Source organism: Rhinatrema bivittatum, chromosome 1 (assembly GCF_901001135.1).
Source record: "Rhinatrema bivittatum chromosome 1, aRhiBiv1.1, whole genome shotgun sequence".
Classification (NCBI taxonomy): Eukaryota; Metazoa; Chordata; class Amphibia; order Gymnophiona; family Rhinatrematidae; genus Rhinatrema; species Rhinatrema bivittatum.
In genome coordinates, this window is record NC_042615.1 from 430,320,359 (window position 1) to 430,338,118 (window position 17,760).

Genomic DNA, 17,760 nt, shown 5'->3' on the forward strand with positions numbered 1-17,760 from the left:
TAAACCCTTCAAAAAATGAAGCAGAATTGTTAGGCAAGACTTCCCTTAGGTAAATCCATGTTGACTGTGTTCCATTAAACCATGTCTTTCTATATGCTCTACGATTTTGATCTTGAGAATAGTTTCCACTATTTTTCCCGGCACTGAAGTCAGGCTCACTGATCTATAGTTACCCGGATCGCCCCTGGAGCCTTTTTTAAATATTGGGGTTACACTAGCCACCCTCCAGTCTTCAGGTACAATGGATGATTTTAATGATAGGTTACAAATTTTAACTAATAGATCAAAAATTTCAAAATTGTACTTATTTTCAGCATTAAAACTGTGCAATATCTTGCATTATGGCTTAAAATAGCCAGCCCACTTTTTTGGAAATCCCACCTCTGACTCCTCCCCAATCCCTCCCCTTTTAAATATTTGCATTGCACCATTCATTATGGTGCTTATTGCATGCGTTAAGGCATTTTTCGCATGCGAAAACGCCTTAATGCATGCGAAAACACCATAACGCAATTTGATAAATGATGCTGATATTACAATAGATATAAACGTTTTGAATCCCTGTGTAGCTGTAACTCTATAGAATGAATTTATTACAGTTGACATGATATCAGCTTCTTTGCTTTCAACATTTTTTAAATTTTATCCCTGTTCTTCTCCCATTTGTTAAATACTTATTTGGTTATTTGATTTTGTCTGTTTGCAGCCCAAATGTAGCCCTTTCATGCTTGAAGCCTGTCCACTGAACTTCAGCCCCGTGTGTGGCACGGATGGAGAAACCTACGCCAATGAGTGCTTGCTCTGTGTTCAAAGAATGTAAGATCACATCCAACTAATTTCTGGCATATGAATGAGAAATCAAAGAGGGCTGTGTCAGCTCAGAAACATCTTGGATTGTCTCTGACATGCTTCCTGCTTACTTGAAAAGCTGGGTTGCCATTTTTAACCCTAATGCCATTACAAACTGCACTGTTTATACCTGCCATTAGACACCCCTTAGACGGTATGGCTTTCAGGCTACCAGTGAGGAATACACGAGATATCTTTGTATACATCAATAAAGTTCTTAAACGAAAAAGAATACAAATATCCGTATTCTGAAAACCAGAACAGCTAAGTGGGGGCCTGAGGGCAGGTCTGAGCACTAGGGATGTGCAGAGGGACCCCATATGTTGCATTCGTGATGCCATACGTTGCATTCGTGATTCGGATTCGTCGGGGAGCAAATGCGTTGCATTCGGCCATATGGCGCCCCGATGCGTTAATACGGCGAATTCTATTCGTGTCCCGACTAAAATTAAAATTAACTACAACCCCCCACCCTCCTGACCCCCCCCAAGACTTACCAAAACTCCCTGGTGGTCCAGCAGGGAGTCCGGAAGCCATCCCCTGCACTCTCACACCCTCGGTGCTGGTTTCATCATGGCGCCGATAGCCTTTGTCACAGGGGCTACCGGTGCCATTGGTCAGCCCCTGTCACATGGTAGGAGTACAAGATGGCGCCGATGGCCATGTGACAGGGGCTGACCAATGGCACCGGTAGCCCCTGTGACAAAGGCTATCGGCCCGTGATGAAACCGGCACCGAGGGTGTGAGTGCAGGGGATGGCTCCCGGACCCCCCGCTGTACCACCAGGGAGTTTTGGTAAGTCTTGGGGGGGTTCAGGAGGGTGGGGGGTTTGTTTAAATTTTTATTTAAGTGGCCGTATAATTCGGCGAATATTTGTGTATTCGTGGAGAATCGCTATACGTTTCACTTCCCCACGAATACTACGAATAGTGCAGTATACGTTGCGGATCGCCAATACGGCGAAAACGAATGCACGCCCCTACTGAGCACCACTGACATATAGGGGCAGATATCATACACCACACTCTCCTTAGCGAGGTTTTTATTCTGTATTTCAGAATGTATTTTTCCTTACTAACATAACCCCGGTATGTAATATGTTTTTAGGCTAGGATTAGAATGGGAACATGAAAATCCCATGTTAATGAAGAAATTAGATATTATCCTGCAGTGTAGGCAAGCACGCTAAAATTTTGACTGCTTTGGTGTTTTATTTTAACGCAGAAAATTTAAATCCTGGGTCAGAGGTAGAGTAAAGTTTTACTCACATTTTTGGTAGCCATTTTATTCTATTGCTGTGCCCATGTAGTAGTGTCTAGCTGCTTCTACCACACTGGGCACAGCAATAGAATAACACTGGCCACCAGAAATGTGAGTTAACTCCACCTGACATCCAGGAGTTTAATTTCTAGTGTTGACAGCCCAAACAATTAGAATTGCTCCCAGCCATACCCCCCCCCCCCCACAACCACTCACACCCCCACCACCCAATACACCCTGCCTACAACACTAATACCCCACACCTACACCCACCCACACATACATAGGGGGGGGGGGGAGGTGAGAGGGCTACAAAGTGTAGAGTGCAAGGGAAGGGGAAGAGAAGTGTGAAGAGGGGAGAGAAGAACAAATTGGGAGTGGGGGGGAGGGGAAGGGGTAAAGGAGTGCATGCATACATTCACCCTTTGTACCCCCACTCACACTCCTCCACATCACCACTTACCCTCCCATAACACCCTCTCTACATACACGCGCTCACCATCCCACCTACACCACCACCACCTCTCCCTGCACCTCCAACCCCCCACATATATACAAAGAGGTGAGGAAAAGGGGAGAGCGTGAGGGGGAGAGTGCCCCCCAGCCATATACATCCCGGTACTCAATCTCCCACACAATCACCACTCCTCTCTCCCACACACACACAAATACCATTACCTCTACCCCTTCACACAGAGGTGAGAGACAAAACAGAAAGGGGCGGATTTTAAGAGCCCTGCTTGCCTAAATCCACCCAAATCCGGGTGGATTTAGGCGAGCAGGGCCCTGCGCGCCGGTGAGCCTATGTAAAATAGGCTCACCGGCGCGCGCAGACCCCGGGACTCGCGTAAGTCCCGGGGTTCTCCGAGGGGGCGTGTCGGGGGGCGGGCCCTGTCGTCGCGGCGTTTAGGGGGCGTGCCGGCAGCGTTTTGGGGGCGGGTCCGGGGGCGTGGTTATGGCCGGGGCGGTCCGGGGGCGTGGCCGTGCCCTCCGTACCCGCCCCCAGGTCGCATCCCGGCGAGCTAGCGGCCCGCTGGCGCGCGGGGATTTACGTCTCCCTCCGGGAGGCGTAAATCCCCCGACAAAGGTAAGGGGGGGGTTTAGACAGGGCCGGGGGGGTGGGTTAGGTAGAGGAAGGGAGGGGAAGGTGAGGGGAGGGCGTTAGAGGATTCCCTCCGAGGCCGCTCCGATTTCGGAGCGGCCTCGGAGGGAATGGGGGTAGGCTGCGTGGCTCGGCGCGCGCCGGCTATACGTAATTGATAGCCTTGCGCGCGCCGATCCAGGATTTTAGCGGATATGCGTGGCTCCGCGCGTATCTACTAAAATCCCGCGTACTTTTGTTTGCGCCTGGAGCGCCAACAAAAGTACGCCAACGCACCTTGTTTGAAAATCTACCCCAAAGTGCAAGGGGAAGAGAGTACCTCAGCCATACACACAGACACACACCCCCATACCCGCCCATACTCCTCCACATCACATACACACAGTCCCTCACCGCTGTGATGTGAGAAAAATGGATCAGGGACTACATTTAAAATATCCTCAGCAGAAGGGACAGGTGAAGGCAATCTGCTGCCTGGGGCATGGGATGTGTTGGTACCCCCACTCTCCACCAATGCCCAGTGCATGTCAAATCTGTCACACCTTCCTTCCCTCTCCTCTCACACAGATCTCCAACCTTCCCTTCCTTCTCACACCCTCTTCCTTTCCCCTTCCCTATCCTCCCCTCTCACTCACACCTCCCATCTTCCCTTCCCTAGGCCTGTCCTCTCACTCATACCCTTTCTCTTCCTTTTGAGAAGGCCAAAGGTGGGTCCCTCTTTTTGTTTGCTGAGTGGGCATCTGGCCTTTTGGGTGATTTGAAATGCTGGGGAAGGGGAGAATCAGGAGTCAGTGTTCTCAGAGGAGGGGCATATAGTTGTTAGTAACTAGTTTTAGGAAGCTGGCAACCCTGCGACATTCCTGGGACCCCTGCCATCTGCATCCCACCCTTCCCTCCCCTACCCTCTTATTCCCACCTCCCACCTTCCCTTCCCCCCCCCCGCTCTCATTCACACCCACTCTTGCCTTCCCCTTCCCTCTCCTCCCCTCTCTCTTATACCCCTCTTCCCTTCCCCTTCTCCTGTCTCACTCACACCCCTCTTCCCTTCACCTTTCTATCCCTCTCCTCTCATTCACAACTCCTCTTCCCTTCCTCTTCCTTTTCCTCCTCTCTCACTCACACCCCATCTTCCTTTACTCTTTCCTTCCCTCCCCTTGACAAAATGACCTTGGATGCAACACTGTGCGAAAATTGGGATACACAATGCCATCTTGAATACCATTCACCTTCAGGTCCTCATCCCAGAGAGTGTACACTTTTTGGGGCCGATGCAATAAATGTGCACAGAAAACAGGCGCTCAGTGTTGCAAGCCCGTTTTCCTAACGCACACCCGGCCACCTCTCCCGGGCTCCTGATCCAATATTAAAATGCGGGCTCATGTGAAAGAGGAGGCGCTAGGAACAAATGTGCATCCCTAGTGCCTCCTCAGAATTGGCATAGAGGAGAGGTGGCTGTCAAATGGGCTGTCAAGCCAACTGGAAAACGGAAGCTCAAACTATGAGCGTCCGTTTTCTCCTGCTATTGGCATAGACACGCACAAGATACAAAACCTGGGCCATGTATCTTCTATGTGTATTGGATGTCCAAAACATTTTCTTTTTTTTAAATAATTTTTTAAAAATAAATACTGCTTTATTTGGTCCCTCCTACACAGTACACTTCAAAACTATTAGGATGAATCTCAAAATGCAGGATTTTTCTTTTTTTTTCAATGCGTCCTTGAGCGTGGCACACCTTTAAGCCAGCTGGCGTAAAATTTGCCGTGTCGCAAGGGCGCATTGGCCGTTGCAAATGTATTGGATTGCGGAGGTTAGCTAATAGCCTCATCCACATTGATTTCCACGTGAGGCGCGCTATTAGCTATGCGGAGATTTGGACACGCATTTTGGATGCGCTAATCCCCGTATTGGATCGGGGATTATGGATGCACGCCCAAAACACATGTCCAATCACGTGTTAGGCCGTGTACAGTAGCTAGCACACAGTACTGAATTGGCCCCTTTGATGTTACTTGCCATGCATTGCTACAATGGCCTTGATGGTGAGATTGGGGCTGTAAATCCAAATTTTGGGCACAGTCTCATCTGCAAAGCATGTCAAGTGAAATCAAAGACTAAGCTTTCTGGGACAGGCACAGCCAAATAGTTTGCACATTTTGGTGCCCAAGTTAGGATGCACAGCATCAAAAAATTTACATACTGTTTATCTATAGGTGCCCACCCCAGAGAGCTTACCCTTCGATTTCACTTGGCATGTCATGCCCCAATGTCTTTGCATTCAAGATTATACCGAAGTGATGATGCACAGTGCCAATCTTGCATGCAAAACCAATTTGGTCACACTCTTTCCAACACCTACCTCCCTACTCCTGTTTTTATAGCACTTTTCTGCATTACTGCAGATGTTTAGGTTAACACATTCTTAGTGTGTTTTCCATTTAGCATGCTTTATTTACTTCTGGTCTATTTGCATCCTATTAGCTTACTGCATCCTGTGGTACCGCATCCTGTGGTACCGCAGGTTTCTAGTAAATGAAAACTCTTGCTAAAAATTAGCATGGATTTTAGCAAAGGTTTTATTACATGTGCCCAATAGGGAAGTGCCTGTTTAAGGTTTACTACCTGAGAATCATCACATTAATTGTTTTCAGCTGATTTGATTGAATTAAAATTGTATGAGAAATAAAAATAATCAAATTTTACTTACAATATGCAAGGGAAATGCTCATATCTGATTACCAATAGCATCATATTATATTTGCAAAATTCTATTTCATTTTAAGGGTATTTTGCATGCCTATTTGCATGGCCCTTACCACAAACGATTTAGACGCCTCTAAACTTTATGGGCCCAATATTGAAAACTATCCAGTTATTTAAGTTATCCAGATAAGTAATATCCGGATAACTTGCATGCAAGTTATCCGGATAACTTAGCAGGCATATTCAGATGCACGGCTGAGCTGCAGAATATAACCAGATAAGTTCTAAATATCCGGATAAGTTACATCCGAATAACTTCAGACCTGCTATTGAGCAGATCTAACATGTAGGGTCATTCATCAAAATGCGTTATGTACTATGTTATCTTGGCCTAGCTTGATGGTACCCTATAGAGTCCATAAAGCTAGGGTGAGAGAACATAGTAGAAATGTCATCTTTGTGAGACTTTCCTCACTCCAAATGACATCAAATCTTCACCGAGGTGTACTGTGCTGTTCGTACATCTCACTCTGCATGGAAAACTGGCCCTTAAACCCTAAACCACCACCAACACCTCACCTCGAGCTTTTAGATGCCCCTTCTCTAGGCATATATATACTTGACTACTAGGAGGCTATGTAGTACAGTAATTCTAAAATTTCCATAAAACGTCCCTTTTTCTTAGCGCGGGCATTACCCTTGCATTATCGCATTTTGATGAATCTAGGGGTTATTCAGTTAACTTAACCGGATAAGACTGATTATAAACACTTATCCGGTTAAGATAACCGGATATGTAGCACCGCCCCAATTCACCCATTCCCTGCACGTTGATTATCCAGTTATCTACTTAGCCATAAAAGTGACTTAACTGGATATTCAGCAGCCTCAGTTTAGCCAAATAAGTCCTACTTATTAGGCCATCTAGCGCTAAATGCGCTTTCAATATAGGCCCTATATTGGAAGGGACTTTAGAACCAATATTGAGTTTCCAGTTCAATTGAACCTGCCTCTGCTGGACTACAGTCCTAGGAGCATTAATTTGCAATAAACCTGGGATATTTCTCCTCTTTTATATCCCCTCCCAACTCACATAGCCCAGTTGTTGCAGTGACAATCCTCAGCTGGCTTCTTCCAGAAGCCTGCAATCATAAGTCCTAATTCTGGCCATTAGATGTCACCATTGCATTATGACTGGGACTCCCCTCCCATCCCATATCCCCCCAACCCCCACCCCCGGAACAGTGGATACTGTCATTGCAAAATCGCCATCCCAGGCCAACTAGAAAATTTGACTTGGGAATGAAATACAGGTCCTCTGCAAGCACTGCTAATGAGCCATCAGGCTCGAAACTTTTTTTTTAAGAAAAGAAAATGTTTATATAATTTTGACAGAACTGATAAACTGAGGCACATTGTTATAGCCTGTTCATTGTTTGAGAGGCAATGGAAGATGAAATAGAAATATTAAGTAGAAATATTTGTTATGTCTGGTTATTAGATGGAAACTTCCACACTTTTTTCCATCATTTGTTCAACTTACACTTTTATTTAATCTCTCTCCATCCCACTCCAGACAGCTGCGGTGACACAAGTACTGTCACTAACCTCAAAGGCTAATCTCAATGCCCCTCCTTTAGCTGGTAGATCTTGCTGCAGGAGTGGCACTTGTCTTCCTTCTTTTCCTGGTTCCCTGGACCTCACTGTGTCCTCTTCTGCATGCCAAGCCCTGCCCGCCCTCTCACACCACAATGTAGAGCAAGAGTGGGCAAACTATGGTCCATGAGCCAAACCCAGCCCGACGACAGACTTTATTCTGGCCCTCCTCCTCAATTTTTGCCCCATTAAATCTGGCCTGCTAGCACCTTTGATGTGATCAACAATGGCCTGACATTGCAGGCCTTTGCTGATGACTTTGACCTGGATGTTGGTGACTGAGGTGAAGTCCCCTTCAGAGAGAGCAGTAAGGCAGGAAGAGGAGGAGCAGTGAGGCAGGAAGAGCAGGAGCATCAGCCAGCCATAGAGAGGATCAGGCGGTCACTGGTGAACCCCATCCCACCAGCGGCAAGGAGAAGAGGCCCGTGTGGCCGCCGGTGGACCCCACCCCACTGGTGCTGAAGAAAAGAAGAGGCTGCTGGAGGACCCCATCCCACTGCAGGCAAAGAAAGGACCTTCTCTTTATTTCGCCAACAATGCAGAAGCTGCACATCTGCATTGCTGGGTGAACTGAGCCTGTCTAATAGTCCTGCAGTTCTCAACCAGTGTGTTACAACACACACATGTGACACCAAACACCAGCAGGTGTGTCGCATGAGTAGGTTCAGGCCTAGATGGGAATGGCAGCAGTATTAGTGGAAGCTGACAACTGCAGCTAGCCTATTGTTCTTCCTGCTCTGTGGTCTGGAAGAGGAAGTGATGTGCAGTGGGGCACGTGGGAAGAAGAAAGGGACATGCTGCTTTGAAAAGTAGCAGTGGCAGCATCTGCCCCGCGCAGTAGCACTGGCGTGCACAAAATCAGAAGCAGCCAGCGATCAACAAGGGAGACAGCAGCATTAGCCCCCACTGTCAATGGGATTCTTCTGTCTTGGGCCATGGGGGCTGGAGGAGGAGGATGCTCCAGGAGGGGGGGTGGGGGAGTGAGAGATATAGAGAGTCAGCCAACCTGCCTATAAGCGAGAAAGAGTGTGTGTATGTGATTGAGAGTTTATATGTGTAACTGTGATTGACAGCCTGTGTGTGAGAGAGAACATGTGTGTGATTAAGAGCCTGTGTGTGAGAGAGAGCATGTATGTGATTGAGAAAGACTGGCAAGAGAGGTGACGTGTAAATGTGTGAGAGACTAGTCAGGAAGGTGACTGGAGTATGTGAGAGAGTGATAGACTGGTTGGGGAGGTGATTGGTGTGTGTATGTGTGAGAGAGAGCATGGAAGAAGCATGTATATGTGAGAGATCATGGGAGTAAGAAGCCTGTGTGAGTGCGTGAGTGTGTGTGTATGAGAGAGAGAAAGTGATTATGGGAATGAGAAGCCTGTGCTTGTGCAGAGAGCAAGCATGGGAGTGAGAAGCCTGGGTGTATGGGGGTATGTGTAAGAGTGTTATGATCTGCTCCTCCAGAGGGGAGGAGTTAGCAGTCTGTTAGGAACCTGCTAGGGAGTAGTAATCTGTTATGAGAGAGCTCCCCAGGAGGGAGGAGTTAGCGATCTGATAGAGGTTTGCTCCTCCAGAGGGGAGGAGTTGACACTCTGTTATAACTCCATGCTGAGTTGCAATCTGTTATGGTTCTGATGTCTGATGGGCGGAGACATAGATGAGAGCTAGCACTCTGTTATGCTCAGCTCCTAAAGTGGGAGGAGTGAGCACACTGTAGTAAATAGGTGATCCTTGGGCCGATGGCAGATGACAGTGCCCCCAAGAGGATATCCTGAGAGGGACCACCGGCTAGGCTTGAGTATGGAGACAGACACAGATAGTTCTTTTATTAGACAGGTTAGTAGAACCACCAGAGGTGGCAGTAGTGAGCTGGTATGCCCAGCAGGGCTGAAGTCCCTCAGATACTGGAACTGCAATCCCAGGGATGCTAAGCTGTAGAGAGACTATAGATAGTGAATAGACAGGGTATGCTGTATACATAGCCAGTAGTAGATGACAATCTCACATAGAATCTTAAGAAGGCTCAGTAGCTGGAAAGAGTTAGGCCTTCGAGGAGCGAGTACCTGGTTCCAGGGAAAGCTCTGAGAGAGTGGTGGCAACTCACAATTGTCTGTATTTGTAATAGCTTCTAGATAGTAGAGAATCTTCAGAGTCTTCAGGAACATGGGCCCTCAAGGAGCGAGTACCGGTTCTTATCTGCAATCTGAAATAAAAGAGAGCGAGGCCCCGAGGAGCGGGAACCCCTGGTAACTCCAAGGAGGCAGAGTAGCTTGGACGAATGCGTATACCAAGACCAAGTATGATTCGTAGGCCTTCGTAGTCCGTCGGAGTCCATCGGAGTCCTTGAAGTCCTTGGAGTCCTTGCTAACTCGAATAGCAAGCGCAAGTGAAGATCTTTTATGTTGGAAGCGGATGACGTCAATATAGGGGGATGCCCCTGAGGTTTGCCCCTTGCTGGTACATACTTCGGAGCGAGCGCCTTATGTCATCAGGAACATTTATTTATTTTATTTATTTATAACTTCTTTTATACCGAGGTTCAGGTAACAGAGTTACTTAACACTCCGGTTTACATTCCAACAGGCAATAAATAATGACAAAATATGTCTTACAAAGAATGAGGAGGAGGACAACTTGGAATAAACATAACTAGGAAAGAAACAATGTGTAGAGGTAGAAAGAGGAGGACTTGAGGGGATTCAATCCATAAGGGGAAGTTGACTAATGGAGTCCTTCTACTATCTTTCGGATAGTAGAAGGACTAGGGGACACTCCATGAAGTTAGCATGGGGCACATTTAAAACTAATCGGAGAAAGTTCTTTTTTACTCAACGCACAATTAAACTCTGGAATTTGTTGCCAGAGAATGTGGTTCGTGCAGTTAGTATAGCTGTGTTTAAAAAAGGATTGGATAAGTTCTTGGAGGAGAAGTCCATTACCTGCTATTAAGTTCACTTAGAGAATAGCCACTGCCATTAGCAATGGTTACATGGAATAGACTTAGTTTTTGGGTACTTGCCAGGTTCTTATGGCCTGGATTGGCCACTGTTGGAAACAGGATGCTGGGCTTGATGGACCCTTGGTCTGACCCAGTATGGCATTTTTTTATGTTCTTATGTAAGATTAAACATGAGAATGAGCCCTGTATAGGGATAGTTTGTGGAAGCTGTGAAGCAACTTGAAATTAAGGGAAAGCTTGGCTGAATAGCAAAGTCTTGAGTCTTTTTTTGAATGTGATTGTGCAATGTTCCAGCCTAAGCTCAGGTGGGAGAGAATTCCACTGCTTGGGGCCCGCGGTGGAGGGTGATCTTTTTCTTAAAGATTTTTTGATAGGAGGTACCTTCAGAGTGCCTCTCTGTGCTAATCTTAGCAGACGGGAGAAGGTGTGAAGTTGAAGAGGAATTCTGATGTCCAGTGGTGTGTTGTTGTGAATGGCTTTGTGGATGATGGATAATAGTTTGTAGAGGATTCTAAATTTGACTGGGAGCCAGTGAAGCTTCTTTTGAATCGGAGTTATATGGTCCCTTTTGTTGGACTTTGTGACATGGCGGATCCGCAGCGTCGAGCCGGTCCGGGAACACCGGGGAGAAGCGGCATGGAGACGCCGTGGCAGCAATCCGTCCATCAGACCCGGAGGGAGTCGCCACAGAGGTCGAGAGGGTGGAGCGAGGGCAAAGAGCAGGCCCGAATGCAACAGAGAGAGAGAGAGAGCATGAGAGTGAGATGCCTTTATATGTGAGAGAGAACATGGGAGTGGGAAGTCTGTCTGTGTGTGTGTGTGTGTGTGTATGCATGAGAAAGAGAGTCTGGTCAGGGAGGTGACTGTTGTGTGTGAAAAAGAGAGAGACTGGTAAGAAAGTTGACTGGTGTGTGAGAGAAACTGTCAGGGAGATAATTAGTTTGTGAGAGACTGGTCATGGGAGATAAGGAAGAGGACTATAAGGAAAGAGCTTCAGCAGCTACTGCTGCTTCTGGTGTGTGCTACTGGCCTGCAAGGTAGAGGAGTAGGAGAGCTGCTGGAGAGAGTAGTAAAGGTAGCTTTTTAAGTTTATTTTCTTGATTGCCATTTTAATTATTGAGTATTATGTGATATGTCTGCTATTTTGAAATATTTTATTGGTGTTTGGAGAATTTTTAATAGTTTTTATGAGTGTGTGTGTATGTTATTCTGTCATAGCTGTTTTCAATCATTTATTGTTTATTAGTATAATTTTACAATTATTTCTATGAGGGGATCTATAGCTGCTTGTTTGTGTGAGAATTAATGGGAACTTGCCTGGGGGTCTCTGTGTGTGAGAGAATGAATGGGAGTTTACCCGAGTATGTGTGTGTGCGAATGAATGGGAATTTACCTGGGTGTGTGTGTATGCGAATGAATGGGAACTTGCCATGGTGTAAATGTGAGAGAATCAATTAGAGTGAGTTAGGGTTCCCAACTGGCTCCAGATTTTCAGGACAGGTTGATCCAGTCCTGGTTTTACCCAGTTTAGTGTATTGGTTTTTCTATACTGTCACATCAGCAATGCCATCGCAACGGTTTACAATTACAATAAAATAGAGAAATACAATAATATCATAAAAGAGATAACAGATAAAATTAATAAAAAGAGACATATATAAATTAGCTGCTACAGAATATCATAAAACTACTACTATAAAATATAACAATTGCATGCTAGGACTTATTCTGATTTACCTATTACATTCCCTCAGAAAATCAAGGGAGTAAAACCAGGCCTGGATCAACTGTCCTGAAAATCTGGAGCCAGTTGGCAACCCTGGAGTGAGTGCATGTTTGTATTGTGTTGTGTATGAGAGAGCCAGAGTGAGTGCATGTGTGGGTGTATGTGAAGGAGTCAGTGAGAGTGAGTGCATGCTGTGTGTATGTGGGTGGGTGAGAAAGCAATGTGTGCGAGTGAGTGAGTGTTATGACTGGTATAGTGGACCCTTGGGCCGGCCGTGCGGAGTGACGTCAGCATGTGAGAGATGGAAAGGCCGGGAGGCGGCACCAAACCGGGAGACCAGATGGTAGCTCAGCCCGAGGCCCCCCCCCCCCCCGGGAGGAGCCCTTGAGGACCCGGACCGCTGGGATTTAGGAGGATCCCCCGGAAGGCAATCTCAACAGCCAGGAAGAAAGACACAGTTCAGGACTGGCGGCAGACAGGAAAGTAGCAGGTACGGACCAGGGTCAAAAGCCAGGCAGACAATCCGAAGGCAAGCTGGGTAGGATCAGGAGCGTAGCTGGATCAGGAGTGGAGGCTGGATCAGGAGCGGTGGCTGGAACAGGGACGGAGGCAGGATCAGGAGCAGAAGCTGGAACAGGGACGGAGGCAGGATCAGGAGCAGAAGCTGGATCAAGCTGGAACAGGACCTGAAGCAGCAACAAGCTGGCACAGATATTGAAGCAGGAACAAGCTAGAACAAGAACTGAAGCAGGAACAGGCTGGAACATAAGTTAAGGCAGGAACAAGCTGGAACAGGAACGGAAAGGCAACTAGATACTCACAGAGAGTGACCTCGTTGCAAGGCGATCATCTGGAGCAGTAACCGGGTTTAAATCCCCTGCCGATGTCTGATGTCATTCCAGGGGCCGGCCGAGGTCTCCTGCCCCTGCAGCTTCAAGAGCTGCCTCCTTGCGCGCGCACGTACACTGTGGGTGGGGCCAAGCTGGAGAGCTCGACGGCGTCTCCCTCGTGAAGACGCCGCGGCGGAGAAAGGCCTGTACAGGCCTCGCACGGGATCGGGGAGACCTGCCTGTGCCTGGGGACAGCCGTGGAGGTAAGAGCCCACTCGCGGGTGTCGCGACCGGAATCGCAACAATGAGAGCACATTTTGTGTGTGGGTGAGAGTGAGCTTGTGTATATGGATGGATGAGAGAGCATTTTGTATATGAAGGAAGGAGAGTATGTGTGAGAGAAAGAGAGCACATGTATATCCAACAACCTCCCCCTCCCCCCCCCCCAAACACACACACTTACTCTCTGCCTACTAATCCTTGACAATCTCGAGGCAACTATAAATAAAAAATGCCCAGGTTTGGAGAGCGGGACTTTTTAAAAAATTCTTACTAGTTTTCATTATTGGGTATTATTAGATGTGGCTTTAGAAATATTTTATGGGTGTTTGAACATTTTTATATGTGTTTTGAACTATTTGTTGTTATTCTATTTGTTAATTGTGTTGAATTATTCTTTTCATTAATATGGTTGCTGCTTTGGGTCCTCTTGAATGTGGGGTATGATTGCCAGTGTAACTGCCCCTCCCCCCATTTACAGAGTTCTAAGGGGGACTCTGGCCCTCAGTTCCAATAAGTGCCAGCAATGTAGCCCACTTTAAAAAACTGTTTGCCCACCCCTGGTATACAGCACTGTGACTGAGCCACAGGACCAGTCCCTCACTCATAGTTTTACTCATCAAATCACATTATTGCCTTTGTAAACACATTATTTTTCTCTACCATTACTCCAGGAAAACCAAGCAAGAAATCAGAATCCGGAGCAGTGGACCGTGTTAGATGGGCCACATTAAAGCAACAGAGGACAACTTACAGCTATTTAATGGCTGCCGGCTCAGTTGATTAAAAATAAGAAAGATAATTATGTCAACTTGTTTAGTAAATAATAAAGCAGCATTTTAAATTGAACTATAAATCTTTGATTTCAAATAAATGTTTTTGGAGGATTGAAGAGAAGGGGGAAAGCAATTCTAAAGCCTTGTAGAGCACCAAGTATATGCTATACTCTTTATTATATGCTGGCATCAGTGCAATACTTTCCACACAGAAATATTTGCCAAAAAAGCTTCATGAGTTCTTAAGCAGAAAACTGTTAGGAAAACTTGCAGTTGTATTTTATGGAAAATATCATATACTATAATACGAATTTAACTGATTTCATTCATGGATTTATTGTGCAAACTATAAGGTTCAATATGAAGCCTTATTTACAAGACTCCCTTTCTTTTTTCTTTCCCATCTGGTTATCATCAGTGATCTGTTCATGAAACCTCTAATATTTTCCCTATCTTTTTCCTATTTCTTATTCCTTTCTCTACGTAAGCTAATGACTGATCGATCCCCAGAAGCTTCATTTGCATTCCGATTATGTTCTGTGAATAGCCATTGGGTGACTTCATGAATAGGGCTTTGTTGAACCTTTTCCATGGTCAAGGAGTGTCCCCATTGCAGACAGACAATTCACATTTCACCAAATTTCTTTAAATATTAGGATAAAGAGGCATTCCAGCCTGTTCTGTATAAGAACAATGGCAGAGATAGCTTACCAAAAGGTGAAGGTCCTAGACTTCAAAAAAATTAGCTTTGTTAAATGGGGGAAGTACCTTATGATTGTATTAGCAGGAAAGGGAAAATCTGGGTGAAGCAGAAGAATGGTAGGAAAAACTTACAGGAACAATTTGTAAAAGAGTATATAGCAGAACTTCCTTAAAACACCAGTAGTAGGCATTTAACCCGGTCCACCTTAAGATAGCCCAGAAGGAAATGCAGGTCCCAGGGCATTTCCCTGAGCAGGGGTATAAGACAGCAGGCCCAGAAGGGAACAGGTAGGCCCTGAGGACGAGAAGGCAGTTCCTATGTCAAGACTGGCTATTGCTGTAACTTTTTATTTATAACTGCTGAGGTAAGCAGACCTTTTTGTCTGTTTTCTGTTATGCTGTAATAAAGCTGATTCTGTGGAGAAAAGGCCGGAGTCTATACTACTCTGTCCTCCAGCTCCCTTTTACAGCCAAAGACCGCTCGCACGTTATCACATATGGTTACAGCAGTGAGATGTCTATTCTAAGTGCCTGTACAGAACAGAGATCAATGCTAAAAAAAGAACAATTTTGGGACCTATTTTTGCTCTAAGCATCTGCATAAAGCAGAGATCCATGCTAAAGGATTTCAGCCCTAAGCACCAGCACAGAGTGGAGAACCATGTTAAAAATAATATTTTCTTTTTTCTGGGGCCCAATTGCAACAGCATTTCAACAATACATGCAGCAGCCAAGGGGAATTGCTCCACCCTGATAGTGAGGGACATAGAGTGAGTCAGAGCTGGATAGGCTAGATTTCTTTTTCCCTTTTTCAAAAAAAAAAAAGTAGAGGGGTTTTTTTGTGTTCTTGAGCAGGGCAGTGGTCCTCTGGGAGCCAAAAAGCCATGACTACTGCAGAGCACATACTAAACTAATATGGAGCAACTATTGCAGGCCCTCACAACAACAGTTACAGACAGTAGTACAGGGTCAGTATATCCAACAGCAAGTGCTACCAGAACAATTCAATAAGCAACAGCTGTCACTGACCCAGATAGCACAAGCTGTGCAAATTAGTATAACCCAGAGTACCCCTCTTACTCCTGTGATGCCTAGTTGTGCCTAGGAGAGGACCTATAGAAGGAAGTAGATGTCAAAGATGAGGAGGTTGAAGGGAATAATGGTGAAAATGGCAGATAAATCATGAGAGGATTATTGTGCATGATAAACAAGAAAGAAAGGAAAATGTTCACAGTGAGGAGACAGAAGACCCAGAGAAAGAACTACCATTGGACTTAAACCTACATGCCTGCTTTCATTGTGGAGAAAGAGGTTACTTTGCCAAGGAATGCCCCGGGACTGAAAAGGAAGTTATGACTGCCAACCTGACGACACTCCACGTTATTTGGTATTAAAAGTACTGCAGCTAGATTTGTCAGTCTGATTGCTGGGAGTCCCATGCCAATATCCCCAGCTTTAGGAATGAGCCTGACTGAATGTGATTTGTTTTGGTTAACAGATTCCATGATTTCACATTGCAAAGCATTAACTGAAGCTATTTCTAAGATATCTCAATAGGCTCATACTGTATTGTAGGGATGTGCATTCGTTTTCACCGTATTGGCGATCCGCAACGTATACTGCACTATTCGTATGTCACAGGTACCGACGGTCGGCCCCTGTGACTTAGTGAGGGCAAAGGCGATCGGCGCCATTTTGAATACTGGCATCGGACGGCTGACGTGCAGGAGGTCACTCCCGGACCCCCGCTGGGCTTTTGGCAAGTCTTGTGGACTCAGGAGGCCCCCCCAAGCTGGCCAAAAGTCCCTGGGGGTCCAACGGGGTCCCGGAGCGACCTCCTGCACGCCGGCCGTTCGATGCCAGTACTCAAAATGGCGCCGATAGCCTTTGCCCATACTATGTCACAGGGGCTACCGGTGCCATTGGTCAGCCCCTGTCACATGGTAGGAGCACAAGATGGCACCGATGACCATGTGACAGGGCCTGACCAATGGCACCGGTAGCCTCTGTGACAAAGGCTATCGGCGCCATGATGAAACCGGCACCGATGGTGTGAGAGTGCAGGGGATGGGTCCCGGACCCCCCGCTGGATCACCAGGGAGTTTTGGTAAGTCTTGGGGGGGGGTCAGGAGGGTGGGGGTTGTAGTTAATTTTAATTTTAGCTGGGACACGAATAGAAATCGCCGTATTAATGCATCGGGGCGCCATACGGCCGAATGCAACGTATCTGCTACCCAACGAATCCAAATCACGAATGCAACGTATGTCCCTCTGCACATCCCTACTGTATTGTCAAAACCTCAAATTGATGTTGCACATGGAATACCAAACACACAAAAAAATTCCCAATCAGCCCTTGACTTTGTTTATTAAACTTTAAATATGTATGACCGCCACTCATACAGCCTAAGACAACATTTCTATAGGCTGATGACAAACTTGAGATCCAAATCTATATAAATAAAAATGTTAAATAGTTTGGACAAAATCGCTAATCTCAGAAACCACTGAACCGATTGCTTTCAAATTTGGACACAACCTTCATTTCGCATACAGGAAGGCATTCATGGTCATTCTTGTCCTTGAGAAAAGTCAAAAGGCACTCCGATTGAATGTAACTATGAAATTAGAAGGCGCTGTAGGATCTGGCCAATCTCAGAAATACTATCTTTTTGGTAAACCAATGTTCACTGTTATGATTGTATATAATGGTTTTTTCTCAGTTTTTACCACTTCATATGACAGTGAATTTAGACCATCAGAGTTCATCGTCTCTTCGGTATGTGCAATTTTGTTAAACCTGTGAACACAAGAAAAAAATTACAAATTTCTCTCTTTCATAGAGGAATTACTTAGCTTTTCAATAAATCTCAACTCTGCATTCTAATCTAGCTTTTCAACTGAATATGTAAAATAAGCCAGAA

At 46.0% G+C, this 17,760-nt stretch overlaps 2 protein-coding genes across 2 annotated transcripts in view; one reads left to right on the forward strand and one right to left on the reverse strand.

The window, feature by feature from the left end:
- LOC115092871 (chymotrypsin inhibitor-like) overlaps positions 1-14,207 on the forward strand; it is a 44,392-nt gene extending 30,185 nt beyond the window's left edge. The window contains exons 3-4 of the mRNA XM_029604258.1: positions 707-816; positions 14,033-14,207. Of these exons, the coding sequence (XP_029460118.1) occupies positions 707-816; positions 14,033-14,078 (156 nt within the window). The 3' untranslated portion in view covers positions 14,079-14,207. The remainder of the gene's footprint in view (positions 1-706; positions 817-14,032) is intronic.
- Positions 14,208-17,187: 2,980 nt separating this feature from the next.
- Positions 17,188-17,760, reverse strand: part of LOC115092874 (beta-1,4-galactosyltransferase 1-like) — a 119,712-nt gene continuing 119,139 nt past the window's right edge. Inside the window, exon 6 of the mRNA XM_029604272.1 lies at positions 17,188-17,636. Coding sequence (XP_029460132.1) covers positions 17,501-17,636 — 136 coding nt within the window. The 3' untranslated portion in view covers positions 17,188-17,500. The remainder of the gene's footprint in view (positions 17,637-17,760) is intronic.